The sequence below is a fragment of the Brachyistius frenatus genome, unplaced genomic scaffold, assembly GCF_029030835.1.
Source record: "Brachyistius frenatus isolate BFR_SWC_R1_liver_20210118 unplaced genomic scaffold, ASM2903083v1 Contig_2, whole genome shotgun sequence".
In the NCBI taxonomy this organism is placed as follows: domain Eukaryota; kingdom Metazoa; phylum Chordata; class Actinopteri; family Embiotocidae; genus Brachyistius; species Brachyistius frenatus.
Genome location: NW_027210601.1, coordinates 1,270,550 through 1,283,095, shown reverse-complemented (window position 1 = coordinate 1,283,095; position 12,546 = coordinate 1,270,550). Strand labels below are relative to the sequence as shown.

Below are 12,546 nucleotides of genomic sequence, written 5' to 3'. Positions count from 1 at the left end.
GGTTGTTGTTGTAGTTTCCTGTTGCAACGGGGATTTTCAAAGCAGTAACACAGATGGATGAACTGAAAGAGTCAGTTATTGACACATCGATGCCAATGTTCTACATCTGGTGACTCAGACTAATCCAAGGGGGATATGAATGTTTGTAGTTTAGATATTTTGATCTGGACCAATATGATGGACTGTCTGACTGACTGGCTGACCTGGCCATGCTAATAGCGTGGGAAAAAAAACTATTTGTAAAATTTTTTGCAAAGCCATACATTTTTCCTTGTAAAGTCTGTAACACTTGAACTTGGAGTGCAAATATGGAACTGCAGTTCAAACTATCATTGTTTATTATACCAGCCACTACTAAAAGCTGCAATGAAGGTAGAACTTTTTTCTTTAATTTCATTGTCACTTTCTTAGCCTGAAAAAACAATTCCCCCCCCCCCCCTCCACACAAACACTTTATCTACAGAAGTATTATTAGCAGTATTACCTGTAGTTTTGTTTCTCACTGCCAATTTGGAAGCGGTCATACAGCGAGAAGGCCTGATGTCCGTCCCAGTCGGTCAGTTCCACACGGAGGGCGTACTGCCTCTGGCTGGTCAGCTGGTAAACGTACTCATTTCCCAACCAGTGCTCCGCGGACACACTCCCAAATCCCTGCAGTGAAGGAAGAGAAATTAAACAATCAACATGAAAATATCACAAAAAACCCTTTTTGTAAATCATAAACTAGATATTATCCACCGCTATCTCCTCTGTTTTCCTAGAATGATAAAAAATCTCAACACTGGAGGATTGTGGAAGAAATTTCTTCATTTATTTATTGATTTGTTTTCAGTCAATCAGAAATTAAATCAGAGCAAGCATTTCCTGATAAGAAATGAAGTGGTTGTTTATCTATCAGAAATGTTTCTGTGCAGCTTTGATAGATTTTTTTTTTTATTTACACTGTAGCATTTCAGCACAATGATGTATTTATCTTGACTTCAGTGAAAAGCTAAATGCATTACACCCATTATATATTAATGCATCTTATGCAGGTTTGTTAGGCATACTTTTGGCTTGCTCTACCTATCTTCTGAAGTGTGTAAATTGGTACCAGCTGAAATAGACACCTTTTTTCCATTTCTGTCTTCCACTGAAGTCACACATGTTTAACTCATTATTACTTAAAGACTTCTTTTCCCAGAATATATACTACATGCACAGACACTCCTTCAAACAACTGGGAGAGTTTGTATTCGATCAGAGTGGCTCCCGGTCACAGGCAAAGTGCTTCTGACAGCAGCAAGAGCTGTCAGAAGATTGCTACAGGGTGGGGGGGATATCACCAAGCATGATGACATTACAGCTCTGACAGGATCGTCTCGACTGCTCTATTAAAGACCGGGGGATGGGGGGAGTGGGGCGCAAAGGAGGCAAAGTCAGTGAGAAGTCTGTGTTTGTGCTGAGTGTGTGTGGTGGTGAGGAATGGAAAGGAGGGAAAGTAAATATGGGGCATTCCTCTGGTCTTAGGCATGTCCTGCTGAGTGGGTGGAAGAGAAAGGGGCTGGGGCCCATTACCACTTTCTCTCCCTTTCCCTTCTTCCCCCTTTCTTTCTCTATATTTGATCTCATTCCTGATGAGATGTTCCCTTCTGACTGGCTTTCAGTTCGGTCCAATGCCTCCAACTGTGACCGCGGTTTATCTCAAGAACTCTGGCGGGAAAACAGGCTTGGAGTCGAGCTCTTTGGAAAATGTTCTGTTGTATAGTTCAGATGCTTTGCGATTTCTTCACACGCAAACCTGCTCTACATCACTCAGCCCAGAAAAGATGAGAAGATGGTTAGTCATATTGTTGGACTCAGCGCTTGGTTTGCATGTCAGTTACACTTGCAACAATCAAGTAATGTTTCCTAGTAAAAACGAAATGCAAATAGTCAACAATGTAAATCTCAGGAGGTGTGCAACTGTTGGCCAACAGTTGTTCCCAACCTTTGTTACCTGATATACTCCATCAGCCATCAGATGAGCTTGAGTACTTTATCAGCACCACCAATCATGTAAGTGGATGTTATTTAACAACGTTATAATGTAATATGGGCATCGTTCCGTGATCGTTTAGGTTGTTTTAGTCAGGGTTGCAATGCTACTTTGGAGTGGCAGCAGCGTGAACTATTTATCCATCATTTTTCTCATTACTTTTAGGGAACTATTTATAAAGATTTTTCATTAGTGTTAACTATTTTATTTCAACAGCTTATGCATTACTTACAGCTGTGATGCATTAAGATGCTTTTTTAAACTACACGCATTACTTCAAAGTATTTAAACTTCTCTGGTCACTTGCTAACATTAAAAACTCTCAGTTATGTGACATGACAGTTAGGTTGATAAATGATTGTTGCAAATAATGATGTGCGGTCACCTGGTAATGTAATCATGATCTTGAGGTCACATTTTAAAATTCGCCCTACATCTTTGTTGCCAAAATTTCCTCCGTCGCCCCACAAAGAAACGGAGCCTCACAGGCGACTGAAAGATTTACAAATCCTTCAGGTCCATTAAATGTGTGATTACAAGCGGCAAGAGACCAAGAATGAGAAAATTATGAACACAGTAAAACACTATCAATCACCTCTCGTCTTTTAAAGGAGACTGTTAATATAAAATCTGTAATGCTAAGCTGTTATTTCAGCACTGTAAAGCTCTGTGAGTGTACCCTAGTGTACTGAGCACTCCGAGCTCTCTGTCTGTACACCTGGTCAAAGCTGGATGGTTTACGTCTGTCTCACTGCTGTTACTATTTTAGGACTAAAGATGTCTTTATTTTTCTTCACCGCCTTTTTTGTCTTTTATATGTATTTCATGTCTGTTCCCTTTTGCATTGCTGTTCTTTCACCTTCCTCTCTACTTCAGAACCAGGTCTGTTTGAGCAAGTGCCTCCAGTCCTAAATGCTGATATGTTGTTTGGTGTTCATTTTTCTCCAAAATCTCTTCATATCTTTTTTTTTTAAGAACTCTACAATTAATATGCAAGTGTAACTAACGACCATCACAGCTTTCAGTCCCAGCTATGGGCTTTCATTTGTAACACTGTTAGAATTCTTTGGCTTGTAATGTCCACCAATGACTTTGAGATCCTTTCCCATTGACTAATACGTTGTACATGAAGAGCAGTGATGACAGGGGAGGTAACTCAACCACTAACTACAAACAGAGAGCCGATAATAGGGGCAAGAAGGAACATAAACTAACAGCTAGCGGAAGGTATACACAGGCAAACTTCAGTGATGCAACTGCCAGCGGTAGTAAATCCAATTTACCATATAAACACAGCGTAGGTTGGAAATGTTAACACCCTTAACGCAAGTACGCATAGATTTCTCCTTGATGACAAACACATGAAACACCTGGCACGGCGCTACTGAGACTAAACACATGTGTTGTTGTCAGGTTTGGGTAGTAATTTCCTGTTGGAGAAGAGGAAAAATAACAGCGGGTCACTGAAGCCTCGGCTGAGGAGCGGTGTGAGTCTCAAACACCCTAGACAATATTGCTAATACAAAAATGACAGGAGAGCTATTGCTGAGGAGGAATGACATCTGGCTGATGTGTTCCAAATGGTCTTGGATCAGCGGACCTTGTTTTCAACATGTTCAATCGGGGCCAAAATCTGCACAGTATTTGTCATAATCCCACTGTGGAAGTGTTGTTTTTTTAAACAGGATGTTTTACTCATCCCACAGTTGTGTAATTTAAGCTTAATGGATACAGATGAGTTTGTGCTCTCCATTCATTGTCTTGTATTTAAAGAAGTAACATTATCATCTTGTTTTTAATGGATATGGATGAGCGTCAGGACGGTGAATGTTTGTGGGCACGTTGTTGTCCCGTCTCACCATCTTGTAATCCTTCCACGTCCTCTGGAAGTCCACACTGCCGTCTTCTCTGCGCTGGATGACTGTCCACCCACCACCGGCTGTTTCCATGTTGCAATACACCTACGCAATTGAAAAGAGAAAGAAAAGGAAGGGTGGGAAAAAGCACACATGTATGAAGGTGATGGAACAGTGATAGCACCCATAGGTCTTTGTAAATTCAGAAGATGTAATTCAACTACCAGGCTAATGAATTCAACATTCTATACGAGTCTCAGTGGCATTAACAAAAGAAATGTAGGGTCATTTTGGACAATCATTTGGTTTCAGACACTCCTTTTCCCAGCTCTCCTGATGAATCATCTCTGGGAATGCGACGTATCTGTGTCCTCCTCAAAATTAATCAGCGTCTCCTTATCCCTCACCAACTCCCTGGAGATGCTCCTCATCAGCGGGCCTTGTTTCTACGGGATCAAAGTCGAGGTCCGGGCTGGACACATACCAGCAGACACCTGGGTGTAACGTGGCCCTTAACCTTGGACCTCAGTGTGTGTAAGCTGATAACGCAGGGCGGGCGCTCTATCTAGCAGTCTTGCTCTTTGTTTTGAGGAGGAGACCCCAGGGTGGAGCGGAGAAGGTCTCTCACCTCAGCCGGCCCACGCAGCTGAACACACACCACCACAGCCTGGGTATAATTAAGGAAGTAGCCCTGACAGAACCCTTCTCCCCAAGACTAACTCATCATTCATGCCATACATGAATGCACAAAGAAGCATGTAGACACACACACACACACATACACGTGACTTTGTGTGGCTATCTTTGAGAGGACATTCATTGACAACCCGTTACCGTGACCTTAACCATCACAACTAAGTTCCTAAAACCACCGCTAACCCTCACCCTGACCTAAAGCGAATTTTAACCTGAACCCTAAAACCAAGTCTTAAGCCTCAAACAGCCCTTCTGTTAGAAAGTGAGGACCGGCAGAAATGTCCTCACTTTGGCAGAATGTCCTCACTTTGATGGTCTAAAAACAAAACGAGACCTCGCGTAGATAGTCGAACAAGTACACAAACACCAAAAACTTCAGCCAAGAGTAAACATGCATGTATATATCTGTTGTATTTCCACTCAGATCTTTTAGTATAAAACAGGTTGTTTTTTTTCAACAGATGAACAAAAACAAAACTTAAACTAAAACTAAAAGTTAGCTAGCGAGCTTGCGTTCTCTTTTCAAGTCGAACACAAACTTAAAAGCACAATGGGTCCTCATAAATGTTGTACAGTGAAAAGTGTAAAGTGTCCTTAGAAGCGCTATAAAAAATAAAATATTATTATTATTATTATTAAAATGACAAACCTTTCAAATCAAATAGTCTCATCTTATCGAGGCTATACAGAGCTGTCGTTACTACACCACAGACGTTAACAGCATGCCTAGCTTCGAGGAAATATGTTTAAAGCTTCTTCATTCTCTTATGGAAATTGGAAAAATATGCACAATAACGTTTAAGTAGTTTTATACTTCATAACTATTCCCACTTTTCGTGAAGTGAATTGAGAATTCAAATTTGAGTTTGACTTATTACAATTCTGTTTCTGCAATTCTCCCTGCAGCAATGTGCTTGAGTCAGAGACAGAAATCCACACACACAAACCTTCTGCCAACCTCCTATCTTATCAAATCATCACTCTCATCAATCATCGTGTAGCCATTAAGAACACACACATCTATACACACACACACACACACACACACACACACACACACACACACACACACACACACACACACACACACACACACACACACACACACACACACACACACACACACTTGCACCATTGTCACCATTGTCAGTGTCCTGTTTCACATTTTCACCTCCCTGCTAAACTCCTGCGCTCTTGAAGCTGCCAGATATATTTTTAGCTTTTGATATTTCTGCAGCAGCTCGTGTTCATCATTCACACTCATCAGTGGCTCGTGTAGTGTGGTGGGACAAGCTCCTTAGCTCACATGGAGAAAGCTGAGTTTCGCTCCAACTCAAACCAAATGAAATCCTTTAAATCAAGTGTAAAAGTCCCTCTTAGAAGCGATGAAAACTGAGATATTTTCACATTTCAGTGGACTGCAGGCTGTACGATGCTGCGGCTTCTCACCTTTTTGGTCTCCTGTGAATTAATCTGGATGTTGAAGACATCGTTCTTATGGAAGCCAGCCTGGTACAGGTCGGCACAGTCACGGAACGTCTTCTCTTCATCCACGACCTTCGTACTGTTAGGAACAACTGTGAACACACGAGAAAAAAAAAAGCGATAATGTTTTACTATTTTTATCTGCAGAACATCATATAACAAAGGTAAATTAAACACAGGAAACTGATTTGAAGTAGATAATGGGAGTTAGAAATATTTAAGTTCTATATGTGTTAGGTTCTAAGTTCTAATATTGTCATTTTTACACAAGCCGCATAACATTTTGCTGCCACATATGTCAGCTGTCTGTAAGAAACATGAGAAGAGCAAATTTGGACTTTGAGAGAATGTCAAAACTCAGGTGAGCGTGCTGCAGGATCTTGTGATAAAGGAAGGGATCAACAAAACACTTGATATGTTACAAAAGACACAGATACTTAAGAATAACACTGTAAATAAAGCCCATGCTATTAAAACGGGCAACCTTGTCAGATGGGAAGTCCTGTCAGTTGGGGAATCGCAGTTCTATTGTGTTTCACAAATTGGGAACAAACCCATTACTGGTCAATTTATCATATTTCAGATCTGCAGGTTTCACAGGAAACATTTTAAAAGTAGTCTAAGCCTATGACTATGACCACAAGATCAAATTAGAGCGACAAACTTATGAGCAAGAGAAAAGTGGTTCATTGGCTGGATGAGAGGAGGCCTCAGACTTTGACAGCCCAGCTGCATCCATTTCCATCTGCGGATAATTATGGCAGCACTATTTTGAAACCAAGCAAGGGGCTAAGGACAAAATACTACAAGCTATAAATTTCAAGTTCCTGTTATAACAAGTGGTTTATATTTACCTTCCAAGCCCTTGTTATATTGATGGAAATTCCTTCCGATGTTCTTTTTTTTTTTTTTCTTCCTCTCCCTTTTTCCTCCCATACGAGGAGCTCATCTCAGTTTTCACGCCATTGTTTTTATTGTTGGAATTGTTGAGTCAAAGAAGATGTCAGTGGGAAGTGAAATGTGTCAGCGATCTTTACCCTTCGCTTTGATCCCCTCCTCCCGAGCACGAAACCTTTCGGTGGAAGCAGGCTGCTTATTTGGGTGTACAATCTGAGCATTTTGACAAAGTATTGAGTGTCAGCGACAAGAGTCTCCTGCTGCGACAGGTTGACAGAGTGGACCCTCGCTCTCCAGACTCTAATACAACAAAGGACGGCCCTGTCAGGCGGTAATTTACCCCAAGCCGGCAGACAGCGGGGCACATTTTAGAGGCCAAGACGATCGCTGTGAGAAGGGAACTTTCTGCTATTCTGTTCATCACAGTGTGGACAATTATTTCACAATTGCCTTTGAGATCTCTCTCATTGGGAAGAAGACTGTCTACTGAGGGGGCTTCATGCTCCAGTGTGCTCGCGGTTCCCTTGAACAGCTTGCTGCCCAGCTCTCCAAATATTATTTATGTCCCAATATTTATTTACAGAAAAATATTTTGTGGTTCAGTGGGGACTCGTATTCAGTAGGGGGTTCATGTGAAAAGACCAGCAGGGCTTGGGTGTTTGCATAAATCAGGACCCTTGCCAAATGAGCCCAAATACGAGAACTAAAGAGGTTGAATAATGGAGCTAAATGGACTGCCATGGACATCACTGCTCCCATGTGACCATAATCACTCCACCGAGCTCTGCTGAGGGTTAAACTGATTCCATACAAGACCCAATGCATCTATTTAGTGCACTAATGTATGAAGGATGGAAAGAACTGTAAAATAATACCACTTTATCTACACAGTACAACGTAAATTTATGACGATGATGTGTAAAGTTTGCCCTGGCTGGATGTGTAAAAATGTCTAGATGTAAAAATAGTAACAATACTTGAAATTTCCATGAATGTCTTTCCTTTTTTTTTTTTTTTTTTTTTTTCCTTTTCTTTTGATTTAAGTGAAATGGGGGAAGAGCAAAAGGGGGAGTATTATAAATAATATTCTTTTCCTTTGTCACATTCTGGACTTGCTCATTAATTACTTATAATTAGGATCAATTAGACCCCAATTGGACCTCTTATGAACAAACCCCCAAAACAGATATCCTTAGATAGATTTATTTATAATATGAGAGGGGTCGTGCTGCATTTGAAAATCTATTATATTTAGTTGGTTTTACAGCTCAAACAAAAGTAGAGTCTGTTGTGAACTTTGGCATCAGTTCAAAGTATTTTTTTTATAAGCATTTATCATAATTTTTTGTCAAACTCATTAAGGATCAAGCTGTTAAAACAAATTATTTGAATGGTAAAACAGCCCCCTGGGGTCTCCGTGAGGCTCAACAGAGGATGAGGGGTAACATGTGAGGAGGGTCACTCGTATCGTGTGGAAAAACGAACGTGGATAACGTGAGATTTAAGTCGTATACTGTATTTCTGCTTGGTTTTCTCAGTGTTTATGTCAGGTGCAGTCATGTCTCTTAAAAATGGCAACGTATACAAATACCGTGCATCCAGATATACATTCTGCGTGAATCATGTCACAACTAAACACAGTTTATCACTGCAATATATCACTCTATTGAAGAACTCTTCACATATCTGCTGACATTTTTACCTCCAACAGCTATTTATGTTTTTATAGTTTACATTTAGGCTTTTCCAGGCACTTGGTGAAGGTTAGTAAAATATCTTGGTAAAACATTGGAAAAGTCAACACTGACTTGAAACCTAATAGGACATGTGCCGACTGTTCCCATCTTTAAATAAAACCATGGACTTTCTCCAACCTGCACCAAGTTACTGCAACATAAGTCATCTGGTCTGGGAAAAGAATTTGCCATTGAACATCAACCTTGCAATACAGTGAACCCTCGTTTTTTGCGGGGGTTACGTTCCAAATAGAAACCGTGATAGGCGAAATCCGTGAAGTAGTAACCTTTATTTTACAATTGAAATAGATAGAACTGGACATTAAATATATCTACGTTACATATAGTCATAATGTGATTTCAATGCACGATGCAAATCCGTGAAGCAGCGAGACCGTGAAAGGTGAACCGCGTTATAGCGAGGGTTCACTGTATTTACTCTAAAATGTATTGAGCAAAACAAATGTGCAACATATAACATGTATAACAGCGTAGATGTAAATAATTTTATCTGAAATTTTTTTTACTTGGTCTTATTTTATTTCACATGTATTTACAGCCGGTCTACATGGACTAAATAAGAGTTGGGATGTGGATGACTTTGGTGAAGGCAGTCATGACTTTACCAACTTAGATCACTGAATGTAGAAACCATTGTTTACTAAATGTCAGCATGGAATACAGTGCTCCATTTTACCTTTGTAACATTCATATGTTCAAATACTACACAAAAATGAAATAGTTTAATTCTCCCAGTGAATAGTGAGGTGAGAGGTACCACTACCTTTAGAACAATAACCCAGGTGGCTGGCAATAACACACACTTTACAGTGATGTGTGTGGAACTCATTCTACCAGTTAGTGAAGCATGAAAATAATCACGTGCAGCACTTCCAGATTAGCTCTAATGAAGTGGTTTACCACACTGTCATGTTGCGGCATTACACAGCAAAATGCTATTTTTTTGAGGCTTTGCATGGAACCGTAAAATAATTACACTCTTTGACTCTGACAAAGCAGCTGTAAAAATGATTTATGTCATTCATTCAGGGGGATAGTATAAAACTCTAAAACAAAATTATATTACGTAAGAGATTTTTCTTCTTTTTTTTTTTTTTTTTTTACACAGTGTTTCCACTGAGGTCAATTACTGTTCATACGAGTGTGTGGCTCGTTGCACTCTAATGAGGTTTGGGTAATGATTACAACCTAAACAAGAGCTCCACTGCAGCATGTGGCCACATCAAAAAAAAAGTTTCCTGACCCTCACTTTGCACTGCAACAGTTGAAATAAACACTGGAAACCTTAATTTTAGGAAAAGCCCTCCATGGACAGCTTGTGGGGGGGGGGGGAACACTGATGGAGATCTAGTGTTAAAACTCCCTTTTCTGAGTACCAGCAGCTTCCCCAAAGCAAAGTCAAAGATGATTTGAGTCCACGCTTTAAAGGAAATGCTCCGGCTCAGTTTTCAAAACAAAGTTTAATGCAAGCAGACGCCACTCGGTGGCATGAAATGCCCCTGTCCGCAAATGAAAACACTAATCCGTCTCTCAAACAAACAAAAGCCCTCATTTCTACATGGAAAAGAAAAGAAGAGAGCTTTGCTGCTTCTGAGCTTTATATGCTGCTGAAAAACAAGGGCAGCGCGTCAGATGACCAAGTGAGATCTACCTACTCCTTCACCCCTTTTGGACAGGGCTTCCCCCAGGAGCAATTACAGTTTGACTTATCCGGGCCGGGGTGAAGAAAGGGGTGACCTCTGACCCGTGCGCTCGCCTCAACCTTCAACACCACCATGGAAGAGGAAAAAGACCAACCACAAAGCAGCGTTTCATTTCTATCTCCTCTTGTTAAGGCAGCCACCAATCATGGACCGGGGGATGGGCTGGGTGCCCCAATCTTCTCACCTTACTGACACTAAAAATGTCAGACGCGGTACCAAAATACAGGCTGAAAGCGTATAATTAATAGTGAGTTTAATCAAACTGGATACATCACCATACAAGTAAAACAGAGCACCAAAAGTGTTGCATCAAGACACACTTAAATCTCAACATGAAGAATGCGGAGATAATACATTTGGACCACTCGGGGCCAAAATGGTCTCAAAAGACTGCTGGTAATTAAATGCAACATACACAAATCCAGACTAAACAAATGTGGGAGCAGAGGCCACTCATGACCTTTATCGCATGGAACATTAAAAATCACAAAAGGCAGCAGCATGATGAATACAAAGCATGTGTTAATCATGTGCAGCAGTTATCCACTCGTGACTCCTACATCCTTTCATGCCCTTGTTGTTTCCTGTCTGATGGGAAACCTCAAGTAGCACTGTGGGGTCTCAAGGCGTCTCTGCAGGAAATCCACCAATGGAAATGAGGTTGCAACCAATCCCACCCCATGCCCCCCGACACAGAAATTCATGTCAAATCTCCTGTGACCAATGGGATTTCAGGGAAACGTTAGGATCTATTGGGAAAAAGGGGGTAAATGAGTTCACTGTGTTTGACCGAACAAGAAAGGTTACATTGCTGTGGGGTCAAACGTGGGGCCAAAAGGGAAATCCCTGTTCTCGTATTAACGAGGAGGGACCCAGAGGAATAAAATAAGCCTATTTATTCACAGCCAGAGTCGTGTTGGACATTTCAATGAAGCTGTGTGCACAGACTTTATAGAATTAAAGCGTGAAAAGCAATTGTTGCAGAAAAGAACACCATGCTGGTTTATGAGAGGCACCAAACCCCTTCAACAGGAGCACATCGGGTTACAATAAGAACCATGTTTCTTTCCTCATGCTGCTCTCAATGATGCAGAGTTTAATAGCCGGCGCATCCCTGTGTTTCGCAGCATGGGGTACGGTTTATAGAAGTGGTTTCATCATAATTTCACTATGACTGTAAAATAAAATAAAAATAAAGTGTTGTAGCTGTAACATTTGACCAGAGGAAGTAAGTAAATCAAAACAACTTGCTGCCTCATAGTTCAAACCTCACAAAGCCAATCCGCAAACTTAGCTTTGCACATCGTGGTCTGGCAAAGGTCGGCAGGCATTCTCTGGAGTTGCAGGGGCATTGCTCGTGGGGGGTAGAGAAAAACTGGAGCAGTCTATATCCAGCCAACAGATGACTGACAAGTGTTTTCTCCCACTGACACAAAAATATAAACCTTTCTCCTCCTGGAAGGATCAAGCAGGTAAAGGCTGCGTGGTTTTGATTTTGTTTTCGGGTTTGAAAGTTAAACAAGAGAACGAGTCTACAGCCGTGCAATGCTTTGAGTCAAAAACTAACGCCAGCTTGATAACATGCTCACAACAACGAGGTTTACCAGGTAAAGTGTTCACCATATTCTCTATCATGTCTAATTATCAGTAAAAAAAAAAAAAAAAAAGGACAGTTCCGGTGAAAACCTTAGGAATTCCAAAGATATTAAAATTCATCTTGAATTGAAAATCTTTAAAAAAAAATTTTTTTTTTTACATAAGTTGTTTTCGATCATCGGATATTCGTTGCGACATTTCAAACGAGACCGCAAATGCCAACCTCATGGTAGCGCTAGAGAAAAAGTCTCAGAATCATTATGATTAATTATCTGAGAACCATGGATGTCTATGCAGGACTCCTTGGCAATCCATCCAATATAAAAAAATATATATACCCTCACATGAGTTCAAGTGGTAATTTCATGACAATTTGTCCAATGATCGTTTGACCAACAGTTCAACAGACCATCTTGTCGTCATGCTGCCAGCATGGTTAAAAATATAACCGCTATTTTGGCAACGTCCGATTACACCTAAACAGTCCACAGTAATCAAACACTGAACTGATGTGACAAAAAGGCCACGCAGTTGGGAAG

At 40.7% G+C, this 12,546-nt stretch overlaps 1 protein-coding gene across 1 annotated transcript in view; it reads right to left on the bottom strand.

Annotated features, from left to right (window-relative positions):
- angpt1 (angiopoietin 1) overlaps positions 1-12,546 on the bottom strand; it is a 54,990-nt gene that overhangs the window by 18,028 nt on the left and 24,416 nt on the right. The window contains exons 5-7 of the mRNA XM_069692324.1: positions 6,019-6,146; positions 3,877-3,978; positions 485-651 (exon numbers count right to left, since the gene is read on the bottom strand). Of these exons, the coding sequence (XP_069548425.1) occupies positions 485-651; positions 3,877-3,978; positions 6,019-6,146 (397 nt within the window). The remainder of the gene's footprint in view (positions 1-484; positions 652-3,876; positions 3,979-6,018; positions 6,147-12,546) is intronic.